This window comes from Uloborus diversus, chromosome 1 (assembly GCF_026930045.1).
Source record: "Uloborus diversus isolate 005 chromosome 1, Udiv.v.3.1, whole genome shotgun sequence".
Classification (NCBI taxonomy): domain Eukaryota; kingdom Metazoa; phylum Arthropoda; class Arachnida; order Araneae; family Uloboridae; genus Uloborus; species Uloborus diversus.
In genome coordinates this window covers 188,791,182-188,809,436 of record NC_072731.1, presented here as the reverse complement: position 1 = coordinate 188,809,436, position 18,255 = coordinate 188,791,182, and the positions used below count along the sequence as shown (strand labels likewise).

At 33.5% G+C, this 18,255-nt stretch overlaps 1 protein-coding gene across 1 annotated transcript in view; it reads right to left on the bottom strand.

Moving 5' to 3' along the window:
- Positions 1–524, bottom strand: part of LOC129217783 (organic anion transporter 3-like) — a 43,676-nt gene extending 43,152 nt beyond the window's left edge. Inside the window, exon 1 of the mRNA XM_054852129.1 lies at positions 168–524. Coding sequence (XP_054708104.1) covers positions 168–524 — 357 coding nt within the window. The remainder of the gene's footprint in view (positions 1–167) is intronic.
- Positions 525–18,255: the final 17,731 nt, after the last annotated feature.

Below are 18,255 nucleotides of genomic sequence, written 5' to 3'. Positions count from 1 at the left end.
GGCTTACAATATTAAAAAAATATGGCATAAATAATTTGCGATTTTATCTAATTTTGAGAATTTTGATCCAGATACTAGAAAGTCGATTGGTATACGGGAAAGTAGGCTCGTTTAGTTTTGGATGGAACATCTTGCTTAAATTAGACATTTCTTTCTCTTTCACTCACCTCAGTTACCACACTAGCCTCTCCAGTTTTCACCAGGAATTCCCAACCATTATCGCAAGGCTTTGTACCTTTGGAATGATCCGTGGGATCTTTATACAGCTCACATGAAGAGTACTGTCTTCTTCCATTCGCTGTTTCGATGGGCCGCAGATCGTAGTCTCCGAGAGTCAAGTTTGACTCCGCTCTGCATCTGTGCTTGGGTGTTATGGTGTAAAAGCCGAGAAGATATTCACTGAAGGACACTGGGAACTGCATACAGCACAGCAAGAAGGCGATCAGGAAGTGGTACCGTCCTGGGCTGCCTACCAGCAGTAGGACGCGATCCAAGTGAGATGTGCTCGTCGGTATCAAAGTCATTGTTACTTGAGTAATCACGTCACCATTATTTCACACATTGGTCACCATTTGATAAGAATCGGAATGCTCAAAAAGCTTTTACACCTGAAATAATATAAGAGCGTAAGAAAAGGAATTGCTTTCGTAGGCAACGATTTTTGAGATTAGTTTTGAGCAGGCAACTGTTACCAATTTTAAGAATTTATACTAGCACACTGCTCTCTATAGTTGGGGTGAACCTAATCCACCATCGTCGTAGTGCTGTCGCCGTAGTATCAGGATCTGCGTTTTCATAACAAGGCTGCAACAGATTAGGTTTGCCCCAACTATAGACTAATCATACTTATCACTAAGCGATGCTTAACCGGTTGAATAAGAGCCTGAAGACGACTTTGTTTTTCGATCAAGATCAGGAGCCTAAGAGTCCCTGATCCAGTACCTCCAGAGATATTCATTTGGAATGCAAGTTTGAAAGAATTAGTGGCAATGACAGATTTAACGTGCAAGAGTCCCCATTAGTAAATGTAGATCTCCGCCCGACTGACACCCGCGACTTTCCAGCTAAGAATGCAACCATCTCCTTAGCGGTTAGGCCATCACAGCCTACTTACACTAACACGGGGATATGGGAACCTAAACAGTAAAGCACTGGACTCGTGACTGGACAGTCGCGGGCTCGATGCCAACCGGTTGAAGATATTCAGTATGTATTATTTGTGATTTGTGAATGTCAAACTTGTCGTGGTCTAAAAGACCTCCGGATTCCCGTTTCAATTGAATACCGTTAGACGGCACTGGAGCAGGGGTTGTTCAGTCTCTATATTGGACTCTTGATAGTTCGTGCTGCCACCTACCCTGCGTTAATTTAGACTTCCGATCCCCGTGTAGAGCAGGAAATGGCATCCCATTTCCCCAAAGTTATGGATATGGAATATGGCACCAACACAGAGACGAATTTGTCTGTAATTCATAACTGATAATGCTCTTCATGTTTATAGCCATCTTCTTTTCTTTTTTTTTTTTTTGTCTCTCTCCCCCCTCCCCCTCATAATTTTTCTTCATAATGTTTTTTTTTTGCTGTGTTTTCTTTGACTATCAAGTGTTTTGAATAAAAATACATAACAAATAACAGAGATACTTTTCACAAAATCCAAATAATGAACATAATTTTATATTTGTGTGCTTAATCAATTTATCAACTCAATTTTATACTTTAAAACTTGTTTAATTTTCTAAAAATAAAAAACAATTCTTTCTAATTAAAATTTTTTTAATCGTCTTAAGCTTTGCTCCACGCAAGAATTTCGTCTGTCTGCGCGTTAATCCACCCCCACAAGAGAGAGTTTTGAAATTACCAAGCGTTAACTGTATTTTTCAAGCTATTGGCATAATTAGGTGATATTAATAACCAAGAATAGGATTTTGGTAGCTTTAATTCCAAAAAAAAAATGCCCTTAAAAAGGCAAAAAGAGCCTCTAAAAGTAATGCCCTATAACTTTACGAAAAAATGTTTTAAATAACTTTTTAAACGTTATTTTATAATTCGTAAATTATATTTGTACTTATAAAGTAAAATATATATAGCCTGGTACTATAACTTTAATTTAAAAAACGTAATAATCAAAATAATATTGTAATTAATAGATAAAATAAATGCCTGATAAAGTAAATAAGAGTTCATTAATTTCTAGTTTCAATCCTCAAAAAATACAGAATTGCATTGATTATCAACGATTTTTTGATAATGTTAACATTTAAGGAAAGCAATTGTCAAAAAGTAATGTCTTTCATCCTGAACAACTCTGTTCAGCATCAACATTTGTTTTATTAGAGCACTTTTAAAATAACAAACTTCCCTTTCTGAAATTTCATCTATTCCTAATTTTGCTTTTTCTCCAGTTAAAATGCTCAAACTTTGTTCGAAAACATTCAAGCCAAGGGCGCCCATATGCAAAATTTTAATGGAGGGCTCAAAATTTTTTCCCATGGGTTAGCAGAATATTTTCCCCGTGGAAACCAATTTAAGTACAGATTAGAGATATCAAAATTTGACATTTTGAATAACTTATTTATTAATGGCTCGAAAAGAAATTTTTATACATTTTTGCAAAGAAAAAGAAAACACTAAAAGCAATGAAGTTCTCATTTCTAAGGGGGGCTTGAGCCCCCCCCTTAACCCCCTATATGGGTGCTCCTGATTCAAGCCAACTTTATTTATTTATTTATTTATTTATTTTAACAAACAAAATGCTTAGAAGAACTTAAAAATATATAAATCTTGCCCCAAAATTCTAGAAAACGAGCTGATGTGTGCATCACATGACTTCCTTTTACTCCAATTTAATGTCATTTCCCCATTTTTGTCAATTTTAATGTGATTCAATTGTACTCTCTAAATATCACCAACAGTGGCCAAATTGAAACCAAATTAAAAAAAAAAGCCAAATTTGTCGCCAAGTTGGCTACAAAATTTGGCGACCAAAAGACTGGCGATATATCGCCAAGTGTCCGACAAATTATATCACAACTTGAGCTTACATCCAAATTAACAATGATTTCTCCCCAAAAAGGGGCAAAAGACCCCCTTAGGCACATTCGAATGCAACGAAAAGGGAAGATGCACAACTAGACCCCACTAGGAGTCTACCAAATTTCAACTTTCTAGGACATACCGTTTTTGAGTTATGAGAGATACATACACACATACGCACATACATGCGTACATACGGACGTCACGAGAAAATGCATTGTAATTAACTCCGGGGTCGTGAAAATGGATATTTCAGGTGTCTGTACGTTCCTAGGCATATATCCACGTGTGGTTGGGGAAAAAATAAAAAATTCAACATTCATTCGGGGGTGAGAAAAATGGAAATTAAGGCCGATTTTTGAGTGAAATTTTTTTTTGCGAATACAATACTTCCTTTTTTGTAAAAGGAAGTAAAAATGATCTAAAAATTCACGAATAATGCCCCATAAAGGAAGAAATAGTGGAAAATGGAAAAATGATGATGGAAAAAGCATTTGACATCATGACGCTGTAAAAGTTTAAAACAGTAAACAAGGAAAGCAGAGAGAGAAGGAGAAAGAAAGAAAAAAAAATGGAGAGGGAAAATACGCGTGACAAAACCTATAAATTTTATGTAACTTTCACGAAATTCAAATTGAAAATTTTCGAACTACTGATCTTTGTTAAATTTTAAAAGTTTTATATGGATGATCTCGCAATGTTAGTGTATCAATAATAGTAATCTAATAGTAGCAGTAGTAGTAACTGTAGGCGTTTTAAATTTTGTTGTTACGAAGGTTTAGGTCTCCTACACACAAGACAACTTCAAGGACGGAGACATGGGAGGGGCGATCGCCCCTCCCTTGAGTGACCATGTACATGCAATTTTTCTGAATTGAAGTTCTGAAACGCAAGTGTGGGCCATCTTTTATGACGTTAGGGAAAGGAATAGGGTTCGAATCTCCCTCCCGGAAACTTTTCGGAATTGAAGTTTCGAAAAAGCAATTTTAGACGATCTTTGGCGATGTTAGGAGGAGGAGTCTGGAGGCCTCGGCCCAGGCATTTTGCAAAACTTAAGTCTTAAAGACGTAATTTTAGATATCTCAGTTAGTGTTAAAGGAAAGAATTGGTTCAGAGACTTACCTTTGTTAATATTTCAAGCCTGAAGCTCCATAAAGAGCAATTTTTGACGAACTTCGATATAATGTTAGGGGGAAGGGGTTTGCAAAAATCCTCTCGGAATTACTATGAAGTTGAAGTTTTGAAATAAAAAATTTAGATACCTCTTTCAACGGAAAAGTTCTGGAATCTCCATAGCTAAATCTGTATATTTTAGTTCTTTTTTTTATAAATGAAATGCTGTAGAACCCCGCCCTCCAATCATGAACAAACCAGATGAGTAGTAAGAGTTAAGTTAAAAGATCAACCACCCCCTCTTTGAAGCATTTCTGGATTCGTCCTTGGACAACTTAGTTGAATCCAGTTGAATCAACTTTCTAACGGGCGGTTTTCAGGAAGTGTAACCACAAACCTTTGGTGTAACCAGGTAGAAAGGTGAAGGAATCGCCTGTCATCCTTCACATGACAGTCAACTATGCCTACTGTGTTCGGCACACCAGGCACATGTGTCGCAACCAATCTCATCCCGATGGGTTTTATCAACTTTTTAGTTGACTACACTCCTCTGGACATTGTCTAAGCGCATGCTCAACACTTCAACACACGAGAAAACTAGTTGAAAATAACTCGGTTCAGTTTCAACAGCATTGTGGAGCAGCTGCTCGAAAAAATTCGACTTATTAGAAGAAGCGTTGATTCAACTAAGTTGCCTCGTGTGAAGACAACGAAAAACGCCAGTCAATTAGTTAACAGGCAACTTTTTCGAAAAGTTGATTCCACTAACCGCCTCGTGCGTCATCGCCACTGTTTGCTATAAAGCATGGCCGTGCATTAAAATAAGCTTTCATTTATGCAGCAAAAATTTAAATAGTACAAATAAAATGAAATCTGCTTTATTTCACACTAGCGGTACTCGCAAGGCTTTGCTCGTAGTAGAAATTTGAAAGGTGATTTGGTTCGCCTGTATATTTACAAATAATGGATGATGAATTTCTCGAGAATATGCTATGTTGATTTGCTCGTCCACGTTATGGTAATTTACTCGTCCATGTTATGGTAATTCGCTCGTTATTGTTGCAGAGGAATTAAATCCACCAATGGTGGCTTGAAATTGGAATAGAAAAAGAACAAAATCGAATTTTTGAAAACTCGCTTCGAGGTTGAAAAATCACCCCTACGAACTAATTTTGTGCCAGATTTCATGAAAATTGGCCGAACGGTCTATGCACTGTGCGCGTAACAGACATCCAGAGACAGGCTTTCAGCATCATTATTAGTTAAGATTAAAAGAAATCAAATTGGTGAACCGACCTCAATTATTTTAAACTCTTTCAAAAAAAAAAAAAAAAAAAAAAAAACTTCATCTAAAAAATAATTTTTACAAAAACTTAATATTTTATTTAAAAAAAAAAATAATCTGAGTAAATATTACATTAATACACTAAATAAAAAAATATACAAGACAAATATTTTTTTAATTTAGCTCCTGCAATTTATTTAATACATTGATTTAGTGAAAAAATCTGTACTTACTGAACATTTTCCAGAGATAAATCGACTACAAAATCCAAAATTTATGTCATCTCAGGACATAGTAGTATTTAATATTTCTTTTCGTTTTTCATTTCAAAATACAATTTTTAAACCCCAAATTGTCTGCTTCCTTCATATTGCCATGCCGCATAACTGAAAGATGCATCGAAAAATGGCTCAAGTGCAGTGTGTCGAAGAGGCGTGGTTAACGTAATTCTTAGTGTACCGTGCTACATGCCCTTAAGCGTTCCTTTTGAGTTAGTCTCATAACTACAACCATTTCTTCAAGTTTTTGTATGGCTCAGTTATTTCGCGAATAAGCATCATTAGTTGTGCTTGATTTATGCCCAAATCTTTTCTCCTTCAATTAAAAAGAACAGGATTTTGGAGAATCTTTTACGCTTTTAAGTGACGAGATTTTTCTTTTTTTTTTTTTTTTTGAAATGTTCTGAAATATTTTAATTGCTATCATATAAGAAATGATGAGGGTTATAGAAAGCTCAAAATTACACTGTTTTTATACAGAAATGATTCCATTTCAAGCTTAAGAGTGGAACTTAATGAACCAAAAGCATTTTTTACATTAGTTCCAGATCACTGAATTTAAAGAAAATAGTTTTGATGAACATATCTAATTATTTTTGTTTTTCCCAAATTGTCTTGAAGTTTAAAAAAAAAATAATTTTTCTGTTTATTAAGTTAATCAACATAATTGTGACTTCACACTAGGAAGGTTCAAAAATACAAGTAAAAAAAAAGTTTCTCCTAGATAGCAGGACACCCCTCAATATTTTTAGACTTGTGGATAGCAATATACTGGAAGAATTTTAGCTTCTTATTTCAACTGAAAGAGGGTGCTCCACCCCCTCCCCCAAACTTGATCAGTATGGGGAGGGGGTTAAAAAATACATTGAACTGAAAAAACAATGCTACGTATTATAATATACACGAGTAATATGCATATACATTGCAATAAAATAATTATTTACAAAAAAACAGCTGGGGAAATTTGTGACATTTTCTATGCTACAGCTAATATTAAAATAAGGGGTCATTGAGCACCGTCTTAAAATTTAAGTAAAAAGCTAAAACTTTTCCAGTATAAAAAAAAAAAAAATAGGGGGTGTCCTGGACTCTAGCTGAAAAAAAGTTTTTTAAACCACCCTACTTCACACCCTTTCCTAATTAGATATATTAATAGTGAAAATGCAAAAAATTCAACGAGATCTATACCCCACTTTTTTTTATTCATGAAGAATCTTAAAAATACAAGGTATTAAATACAAATAAACCGGGAAGTAAGTGTTGCGGACAAATTCTGTAGTTACATTCAATTAGTGGATCCCCCATGGCATTGCCCGCCGTGAAAAAAAAAAAAGTCACCCAATGAAACAAGCAGGTACATTTTCTATGCCGTTAATTATTACAGTAAAACCCCTCTAATGCGGACACTTACGGGACAATTTTTTTTTGTCCACAATAGAGAGGTGTCCGCAGGACAGGGGTTTAATAATGTTATTCACATTGGAATCGGGGAATTAAAAAATATCCGTATACTTGAGGGGTGTCCGTTAAGAGGGGTTTTACTGCATTAAGGTTTTTTGTCATTTGAATAAATGATAAAGTACATCCAACGTCCTGGCACGATAAGATAGAAATTGACTTCGATATTTGCACTTAAAATTTTTAGACCAAATTTTATAATTTCAACTTCGAGGTGCACGCTCTTAGCTTCCAAACTACCTGTATGCAAATTTTCACGATTCTGTGCTTTAGTTTCTTCTGTACATCGCGACGTGAAACACATACATTAATTTTTACTGTAGTCGAAATTAAATGAGCATATGAATAAACGTATGTATTGAATTTATTTATTTGACTTCTTTATTTATAATCATTAAAAGTCATAGCGAAACAAGTTGAATACAAGATGACGCTTTATGTTTATTTATTTAAGCATTTTTCAAATGTAACGAATGAGGACCATGTTGGTTTGCATGCAGGCGGCAAATTTCGAAGTTGAAACATTTTTATAAGTACAAATATCTTTTTCAGCGCCATAAGATTCAATGCTTCAACGCTAAAAAAAAAAATTATAAGAATAATGATTTAGAGTGTGTACTAGTGCTTTGATATGCAAAACACAGTTCGGAATTTAACTAGAAATTCAAATTAATTTCAGAGGGGGCAAATTGCGTTATTTAAAAGTCTTTTGAAAATATTAATATCTGTTTCAGTGCCAGAGAATAAGAAGCACTACTTTAATGATAAAAATGACATTTTAAAATGTGTTCCAGTGCCCTTTCTTCGGAGTAATATAGATATTTACAAAAGTAGATGTATATTTACAAAATTTCAGTCACTACAATTTGGTTTATTTTTCTACGCATATACGTGTGTTTGTGGGCCCGTACACACGGTATTTTCTATTTTCTTGGGAGAAGGTGGGAATAGTACACTAACAGCGAATCAATTTCGGTTCTTCAACATAGTGCATTGTATGTCTCGAGCATAATTTAAACTATCGATAATGCCCCACATTCCACTTCAGTTTTGCAAATTCATTTTCGTGGTTATTTCTTGCGTACTGTGAAACTTGAATAGAGTAATATTATTTGCATCAGGTATGCAGAAAAACCATGTTCATGTGTTCCTACAGAATTTCTATATTTGTTTGTGTTCTCGTACCATTTGATTACCAATGCTATTAATACTTTACCTTCTTAAATGTAAATTAAAAAATAACTACCAATAATAAAAATTTAAATTACGAATCTTAAGTTATGAATATTTATTTTATGACACGTCGCTTGAGTTCATCTAAGAATTTTTCGAATTTTCACCCGCTGCCAAAAGTTTGTTATCACTGTTCTGAGAAATAAAAACTGAAAATAATAAGTTGGAAAAATAAATAAATAAATAAGGATAAAAATACAATGTAAAAAATAAAAAACGAAATGAATATCTCCGCAGATTTAACGTTGACAAGGGAAACTGACAAGAGTCCCCGAACTCAATTTTTGGGCAGGCGGAAATTCTCAATTTATTGTATGAAATTCCGAATTCTGAATTTTACCAAATGATAAGAATCGAGCATTGTTACGCATACTACATCTGATGGAAAAAAAGTCATTAAGCATCATTGTAATCGAAATGAATAAATAAACAAAAAAAAAAATTGCTTTCGTCCCCTAATGTGCCGAACGAGTAAATTTTGAGTGGTCATGATGACCTCCCGTGACTTCCCATAGCGCCCCTGGAAACTGATTGGAACAGGTACGTATCCGGTTTTCTGAAACAATTTATTCTCTGATTAAAGCGTAAAGATTTCTGTGCAAGTCTTTGCGAAAAGTTCACCCCAACAATGCCCTCTCCTTTCAATAAAGTATCTCACTTGTCATAACGACATAAAAGCGTCTTTATTGTTCTCGGCGGGAAGAAAAGTCAACACCCTGCGGAAGTTCGTGCCCGACGGGCTGCAATTGAAGCGGCAATCTGCGGCCTACAAAAACAAACAAACACAAAATCGAAGCGACTCGGCAGAATAAATAAATAAATAAAATGCCGGTATCTCGGGCTTTGGTTTACTCGGTTATCTTCTGACGGAGAAATGTATGTCAGTTCAAAACGGTTGATTCGCACATTCCAGCATTGAGTTGCTATGTTTTTAATATTCTGCACAGGTAAATGAATTAGTGAAACTATGTTAGTAAATAGTTTCAGATTTCATCGTGCTTATGCCCAAAGCTTAATTTTGAATGAAAGATTCTGCAGTCATTGAAACTTATTCTGATGCGTAACTAGTCTGAATTTTGTCGAGGATGCAAAATTTCACATAAAAAAAAAAGAAATAGGGGAGTTCAGTTTTTTTGAGCTTTCACGCAAATTAAGCCACGCTTATGCTACAGCTTAATTCATTTTTTCTACCGTGAATTTTACTGTAGTTAAAATGCTTTAGTATTTTTACTACATTTATTTTATAAAATAAGGAAATTATAATGACAGACTTACACATAAGGGTCCTTTACAAGTTTTGCATAAAGTATCTTTAGAAAGTGAAAAAACTGAATATTTACCTGCATGTTGTATTTCAATCCATGCTTGCTGGAATATCTTTACAAAAAAAAAAAAAAAAAAAACGGAGATAGGGGGAGGGGAGAGCATATTGCTTGATTACAACAATTGCCATTAGCGTACATTACTCAAGGTTGGCCATTTCTCCTAAGAGCGATGGTGCATCCATTCAAAAAACAAGACAAAAAGTCTATAGTCCCACATAAGCATTTGTTGGAAGTTGATGTATCAAAACATTTATGCATTTTAGTCAATGTATCAACAGAGTGGTGTACCTTTGAGGTCTAGCGCCCCTGGCGAACATTAGGGATGACGCCCACCCCCTCCCCCTCACTATTTCATAGAAATTCAGTAAAATCAATAACAGTAGCAATACATTATGAAATATTGATAATGTTCGTTCTTGAATCAAAGACAGGGTGCACTTTTCAGTTCTATTCATAACAATGTTTTTGTTTTTCTCTTTTTCAAAAAGGCCTGAATTGAAATTTTCGTTTGAAAATACCAGAGGAATATGAGCATAGTAAATGTAGTTTGTGCATTTGCTAAAAGGAAAAATAAAAGAAAAGAAATAAAAAATATTACCAAAATTCTATTATAATTTTAAAATTAAAAGTATAAAACGAAAAAAACTCACTAGGTTCCGTTTTTCCGGTAGAGCCGTCGCGAGGACAAAAAACTTGTGGTGGTGGTGGTGGTGGTGGTGTGTGTGTGTGTGTGTGTGTGTGTGTGTGTGTGTGTGTGTGTCAGGATTGGGGTAGGGGAAGAGAGCTCAACGTCCCTTGTATTTTTCGAACGCATTATAACTGTCGAGAGATAATATTTTCAGTTTCTGGTTTAATAGTGAGGCTAGAGTTTAATAGTGTAATAGTCACTACTAGGTCTAGACCTAAGTAAGCAACAATATGAACACAATCGTAAGCGAAATATTCATTGGGAATTTTAGGGGGTCCTGGATTTTCTAATCCAGAAAGTTTCAATATTGTAGATTTAAAAATATTAGTTTTAGACGATCTTCGGTAATGTTAGGTGTTCGCGAATGAGAGACTCGGGTTTCTCCATAGTTCCCTCGACAATTTGAAACTCTATAAAAACAATTGTAGATTATCTTCGATGATTTCGAGATAAGGTTGTTAGGAGAGAGCGCACGGAAAATTTTCAAAATTTTGTCGGGAAAACCACAGTTTTACGAGATTAGGTTGGGGGAAGGAGAGAATCGAGATCATCTCCGGACAGTGTTGCCAGATGGTCAAATCCAGATTTCCCCAATTCCCTTCCAACTTTTCCCCCAAAAAGCGATGTTTTCTACCAAAATTCCCCAAATGCAAAAATAATTTTTCCACTAATATTTTCATAAAATGAATCGACTTCCTCTTATATTTTTGTCTCTTGAAATTTTTTTTCCCCCAAATAGCCAAATTTTCTTATAAATTTCTCCAACTTTTTTTTTCTTCACATTTTCGCTTTTTTTTTCTTTTTCTTTCTTTCTTTTTTTTTTTTTTTTTTTTTTTTTTTTTTTTTTTTTTTTTGTCTTCTTTATCTTTATCTTTCTTTATCTTTACTAATAATAAAACTGAAAGTCTCACTGTCTGGATATCTGTCTGTCAGGATCTCTAACGCGCATATAGGGCCAAGACCGTTCGGCTGATTTTCATGAAATTTGCCAAAGAATTAGTTTGTAGCATGGGGGTGTGCACCTTTAAGCCATTTTTTGAAAATTTAATTTTGTTCTTTTTCTATTCCAATTTTAAGAACATTTTCCCGAGCAAAATTATCATAAGATGGAGGAGTAAATTACCAAGTTATCATAACGTGGAACCGTAACGTGAGCAAGCCAATTGACGAGAAATTCATCATGCATTATTTGTAAATATACAGGGGGATTATAAGACCTTTTAATTTTCTACTACGGGCAAAGCCGTGCGAGTGCCACTAGTCATAAATACAAGCGCCTGACCCCCCGAGAGATAAGAAATAACCAAATATTTTTTTTCTACTCGCATTTACTACTCTGTTTCTGTATGTACATTTAAACTATGATTCTTGTATATACTTATCCAAGAACACTCTTCATCATACTTATTTTTACCTGTTTCACGTATCAATTAGTTACTCACGCAGAACATCAATGCGACTTACACAGCATAATATTCCACATAATGCGAAATGCGAATTCCATAATGATGAGCAAAGCTAACCCAACGCAGTTTGATACAATGTTCCCACTACTTCTTGACGCGAATTTAAATACGAAAAAAATCATTCCCCCCCCCCCCCCGAGGTTTTTTCCCCCCAGGTTTTCCCCAAGGAAAAATTTTTCCCCAAAGAATTCCCCTCAAAATCCATTTCCCCAAAATTTCCCCAGAGAGCACCAGATTTCCCCAAAATGGGGAAATTCCCCCCAATCTGGCAACACTGTCTCCGGACAGTAGTGATCGAAATTGAAGCTCCAAAAACGTAATTTTAGTCGAGCTTCGATTATGTTAGGGAAGGAGCTTGTGGAAGCTTTCCCTCGAAAATTTTTCGAAATTGAAGCCAAAATTTAAGTCAATCCATAGTGTTGGCGAGAGGGGGAGAAGGAGAACTTCCAGCAGAAAAGTTTTGAAGTTATCGCCTTAAAAACGCAGTTTTACGACCTTTGGTAATTGTAATAGGTTTAAATAGTTGAAAAGGGTAAAATATTGTAGAAATTTATTTCATATGAAATACGTTTCAAAATATTTCTTTTCTCATCAAGAGTTAATTTGCCGCTCCTTGCCGAAAAAGAGTGATCATTCGGTGCTGAAAGTCGTTCCTATCAACTCTCTCATTTACGCTACTGCGGTATAGAAGTATTATGCTGACCTATGGAATGACGCAAAAATACGTGCAAGAATTTTTCTTCTTTTTTGAGGATTGGGGATTACTTCTTTTTCTCCTTCTATCATTATTCTCACTAATTGTTTCGACGGAAAAATCTTTCTTAAAATTATAATATTTTTTCGAAATCACCTTGGCAAAATGCCGCCCCTCTTGCCGTTACGCCCCTGGCGAGAGCACTTGTACCAACTCCTAGGTACACCACTGTTACTGTATCGATACCGCTCTTACATTCTTTGCCAGGAATAAATAAGCATGGAAATCATCTCCCTTCAAAGAAAAGATGAATTGTGCTAAAAAAAATTGCAACAAATTTTATTTAAAATTCAATACTTTTTTTTTTAATGTCAGGAGAAGCAAGGAATCATTTGAATTGCTTGCTCGACCAAAAACACAAATTTCCAAGAAACCCAAAGATGAACAGTCCAAGTTGAAAAAAATATTGTATACTATTTCAAGGTTAGAAAGAACTCCTACTTCTGATGCGAAAATATTTGATCTTATCACTTCTTTTGCAGAAATAACGCTAGTAGTCAGGACGTTAAGCCTTTCAGTACATTTCACAAACCAGTTTTAGAAATGACTTAATAGATGATTAAATGATAAAATACCCGTGGACTGAAATGATATTTTCAGGCATACATTTCAAGAAAACGAGAGAGAGAGAGAAGAAAATGAAATAAAAAAGTAAGTTTAATGCTCAACAAGCGAAGAAGTCACGGTACATTTCACCCGAGTTAAATTAATGCCAATGATGTTTTGAGCAGCAAACACTCTAATCTAAAATGATTGCAGACATTTCATTGAAGTTTATAATTCCATTCATCTTCTTAATCTCATGAGTGCTACAAGCCTTCTTTCGAATAAAATAATTACAAGGGAATTACAGAAAGAATTTTGATGGACAGGCGACTAAGACGTTCTCTCTCAGCTGAGTAGAACTCAGTTTGTTATTATTAAATGAATCTGCACTTCTTAATGGTGAAATGAAGTGAAAAGTATAATCCAGCGACATTTAAGAAACTGTGAATTACTGGTCGAACTTTTTCATCATTAGAACCCGGAAGCTATGAAAGTGCTTGTCAAAACGAGTCAAAGAACGTGAGGAGATTATTCTCTTCATAAAGTTAAGCATCACATTTGTTACTCTCCGACAGTGGCGTAGCAGTGGCGGATTTATCATGTCGCAATTGCGAGTGGCCCGAAGAAGCCCACTTATCATTTACTTTTTGAATGAAATTGCTTAACTCTGATGCATGAAATGTACTTGCCACATTGTCTTTTTACCACACTCCAAAATATATTGTTTTCTTTTAATAACCAGCCAAATTACACTATAATATTTCTAATTCCACGATTATTGCCAAGTGCGTGTGGAGCCCTTGATTGGTATGTTTAACATTCAAGTATGGCAGTGGTAGCTTATTAGCTTTTGATTCTATTTGTTTTTAAACTTGACATTAGAGCCTGCTGCGTTTCGCAAAAATTTAATATGATTTTTACATAGGGGAGAAGGGGGCTAGTGGGGACAAATTTTTGCATTTTTGCAAAAAACGTATACTAAATACTGTTTTTAATGCACATGATTTTTTTTTACAATAATTTGCACTTTTGCACTTATTTTATTTGATAAATTAAAACATTTGGCCGAACAGTTATTCAATAAAAAATGTTTCAAAAAAAGTTGCTTTTGTCCACCATAGCCCCATGTCATGGGGCTAGTGTGGACAAGATAGAATATTAATTAAACAAAGTAAACAGGGAATTTAAAACATAATTAAATAAGTTTTAATCTAAATAGCAGATTCCTTAGCCAATGTTAACCGTGACAAAGCATATTTTAATTAATAATAAAAGTTTAAGATATTAATCCGTAGTTATGAATTGTCTAAAAACAAAGAAACTATTTAAAAGACAAATTAAAAGGTTTGAAAGCTATTCACTCTTGTTTATTATATGAAAAAACGCTATTTTAATGCAGAAAAGATTTTTTTCTACTTTACACTATTATTAAAGATATTAACATTAAATATTATGTGAGATGCAGACATGCACTGTAAAAACGATTCAGCGACGTTCCTGGAAATTAATGGGCAGCTGATGTGCCTAATTTTTGCCAATAACATCATTTGCAAAAACCAGGAACATTTCCGCAACCTTCGTAAACTATCCTTTAAACTCTTTTCGAAGAATATGAAGATAATTATTAAATACTTTAGAGTTTTGAAATTTTTTGCACCGATTCATGATCTATTTAATACGCAAAATCATAACGTAAATACTAATTTTTTTTTTATTGAAATTTTTTTTTTTTTAAATAGGGTTGTTTTAAATTGCTATAACTCAAAATATTCTTGGTCAATTTTCATTTTTTTTTTCAAAAAATTATGCACAAATATCTAATATTTAATTTTTATTCGGCGATTTTAAAAATATTGATTCAATAAAAAATAGAAAATATTTGAAGAAAAATTTCGAAAAATTTGAAGATACTTTAAAAAAAAAATTATATTTTTTGCAGTAAACGTTTTTTTAAAATTCGCCGAATAAAAGTTAAAGTAAACTGTTTGAAAAAGATATGCTCCAAATTTCATTACTTTATCTCTATCGGTTCCTGACTTATAAAAGTCCTTTTAAACAGATGAAAACGGTGTAATTTTTCGAATGATAAAAAAAAATTGCAAAATTTGACGATTTTTGTGTCCCGGACCCCCTTAATCAACAAGGACGGGCCGTAGTCGAACTTCAGACGGTACGTTTAATAAACACACTCATCAGTTAATCGTTAAACTGTAGCTAAAAATATTTTTCACACCATTGAGGGGTCTACATTCGTGAAACTTGAAGCAATCCAGTAAACGTTTTTCCAAAGACAATTGATTTTACGGGGAAATAAGTGAAAACCCGTGAAATCCTAAAACGTTCCACGGAAATAATCAGTAACGTTTCGGAATTTGTTTACAGTGTGCTACTAGTAACATCTGGCGATGTAGTTTCCCTACACTTTCATTTCACGATATTTGGGACATATATTTTTCACAGTGGAAAATGAATAATTTTTTGTGCTTCATTCAAAGAGCTATTTTGTTCATCTTTTCCCCCAGAAGAATTGCATAATGAAATCAGTTGATTTGCATACGGCCTCCACTGGTTCAACATAGTGCAAAAGGCTAATTTTCCCATAAACTTGACCAACACAAAGTCATTAAGGCTTATGTCATTGGTAATTTGAATTATAAAAAATAGTTTCAAAAAAGTGAAAATGACAGAATTCCTTGCTAAATTAGTTTTTCCCCTTTCAATAAGCTAACTCATTTAGTAAGAAAAAGACTTAAAAAAGTGCAAAAACACACAGAATGAATTCGAAATGATTTCATTTTATCATTTTCAAAAAATCATTTTATAAAGCAATTGCTAAATAGTAAAATCTCAAAATTTTATATGATGAATAAAGAAATAAAATCATTTGTAAAAGAACTCAACACTTTACAAGAATCTATCTTACTTTGTAAATGAAACCTAAAATAAGAAAAAATGGAACATGAAATCCTTTGTAATTGAATGCATACCTGTGAAAATAATCTAATCAGGCAAATAACACAAAATATATTATATTTATGTGTTATTTGCCTGATATTTACTTATATATACTCCTTATTTTTTTTCTCACTCAAAGCTGCAAGAGATTAGTGTGTGTATGAGTCCACAGAGGCATCATTGCCATGTGTCCACAGTAGTCCCATCACCGTGTGTCCACTCTAATCCCATGGGGCAACGGTTTCTTTTATGCCTTTTAATTATTAATTAAAACTATGCACAGAAAAACTGAATATCAAAATATATATTTAATACATTTATTTATGATATATTATCTCCTTTTACTTGAAATAATAAATTAAAAAAGTGTAATCTATTAATTAAAAGAAAATCCAAAATTTACTTTTCCACTATTAAAACCTTCTTTTGTAATTTGCTACTGAAGTATCAAGTGTGTTGTCATGAAACTACACATGGAAGTGCATGATGGTGTTGTCATTGTGCATAAATTAACAGAGAAATTTTGAAAAATAATTAAAAGAATGATTCCAGATGTTCACACTAACCCCTTGTCCACACTAACCCCCTTCTCCCCTACATCATTGTACATTTGTTTCAAATATTCACATGTTCAAAATCAAAGCCCATTGAAAATTCTGAAACACAAGAAAACGCAAGCTATTTAAACACGATACTCTGTCAGGAATTTGAATCACAGAAACTGTTATAATACGCTAGCGTAAACGTACATGAAGCTCCAATTTACCGAATGAAACTCTGACTTCTGCCTGATAATAATTTAAAAAAAAAAATAAATTAAAAAAAAACATTTAAAAAAAATGAAAAATAAATAATTAAATAAAGATACCCTTACATCAAATGAGAATTAAGTATCATTTTTCTAAAAAAGATTAAGAAAAGAAGTACTTCCTTACAATCTCTAAATTTCCCGAGTCGACAGTCAAAATTTGCCAAATAAGAATTTTTTTGGACGGTCTCTTTTTTTTTTTAAACAACGTTTTTTTTTTTGCTCGAAAATGTGAATATTATTATGAATTAAATATACGAATAATTTTATGAATGAATATATTTTGTAAGACTCTCCTTTAACTAATGCAACGCTACTGCTCTCTAATTGCACTAGGCTGCGATGTTTGCACTTTTCAGCTTCTAATGAAAGATTCTTACATATTTTTTAGCGTGAATCCAAAAAAACCTTGGTTTTTTAAAAAATGAAAAAAATTTGAAAATCATCAAAAAGCAGAAAGATTACAGGAATGTGAAACTGTAGCATAGGCTATCAAGTATCAAGATGAACTAATTGACAGTGGCGAATAAATGAGCATATTCTTCACTGGAACGGAAACAAAAGCATGGTGGAAAAAAATAAGGGGTGATTTTTTAGATTCTAGAAAAATAATTGAATCCTAATCTTGTGAAAGTGTTGCCTTATCTAATAAATACAGTAAAATAAATGTGTAAAGATAATACGTATGAACTTCACTTTTAACTTTTAACATTGATGCATTAACGAAAAATGCATCATTTATTGTTTATTATAAGTAGGTAGTATTGGAAAAGATGGAAGAAAACAATGGAATATTATTAAAGATATTACAGGGATTAAGAATAAGAATTCCATCGATGTAGATAATAGCAATGAACTAGTTGAAAAATTTAATGACTTTTTTATAAATTGTTGTGTGGAAATAAACGGCGATAAAGCATCAAACTATGATAATAACATAACACACCAAACAAATTCTATGTATATTTACCCAATGGAAATAAGTAAGGTTAAAAATATTATTGATAATATGCAAAATGACAAAACACCGGGACATGACGGAATTACAAGTAATGCACTTAAGATAATTGCTAAGTATCATATAGAAATTGTGACAAAAATCATCAATATTAGTCTACAAAGGGGGGAATTCATAGAAGATCTAAAAAAAGCAATAATTACACCGATACACAAATCAGGTGCTAAAGATGACTGTAATAATTTCAGACCTATCTCAGTTCTACCAATATTCTCTAAATTATTGGAAAAATGTTATAGCTCTCAGTTGATGAATTTCTTAGAAAAATATGATTTTTTCCATAACGCACAATACG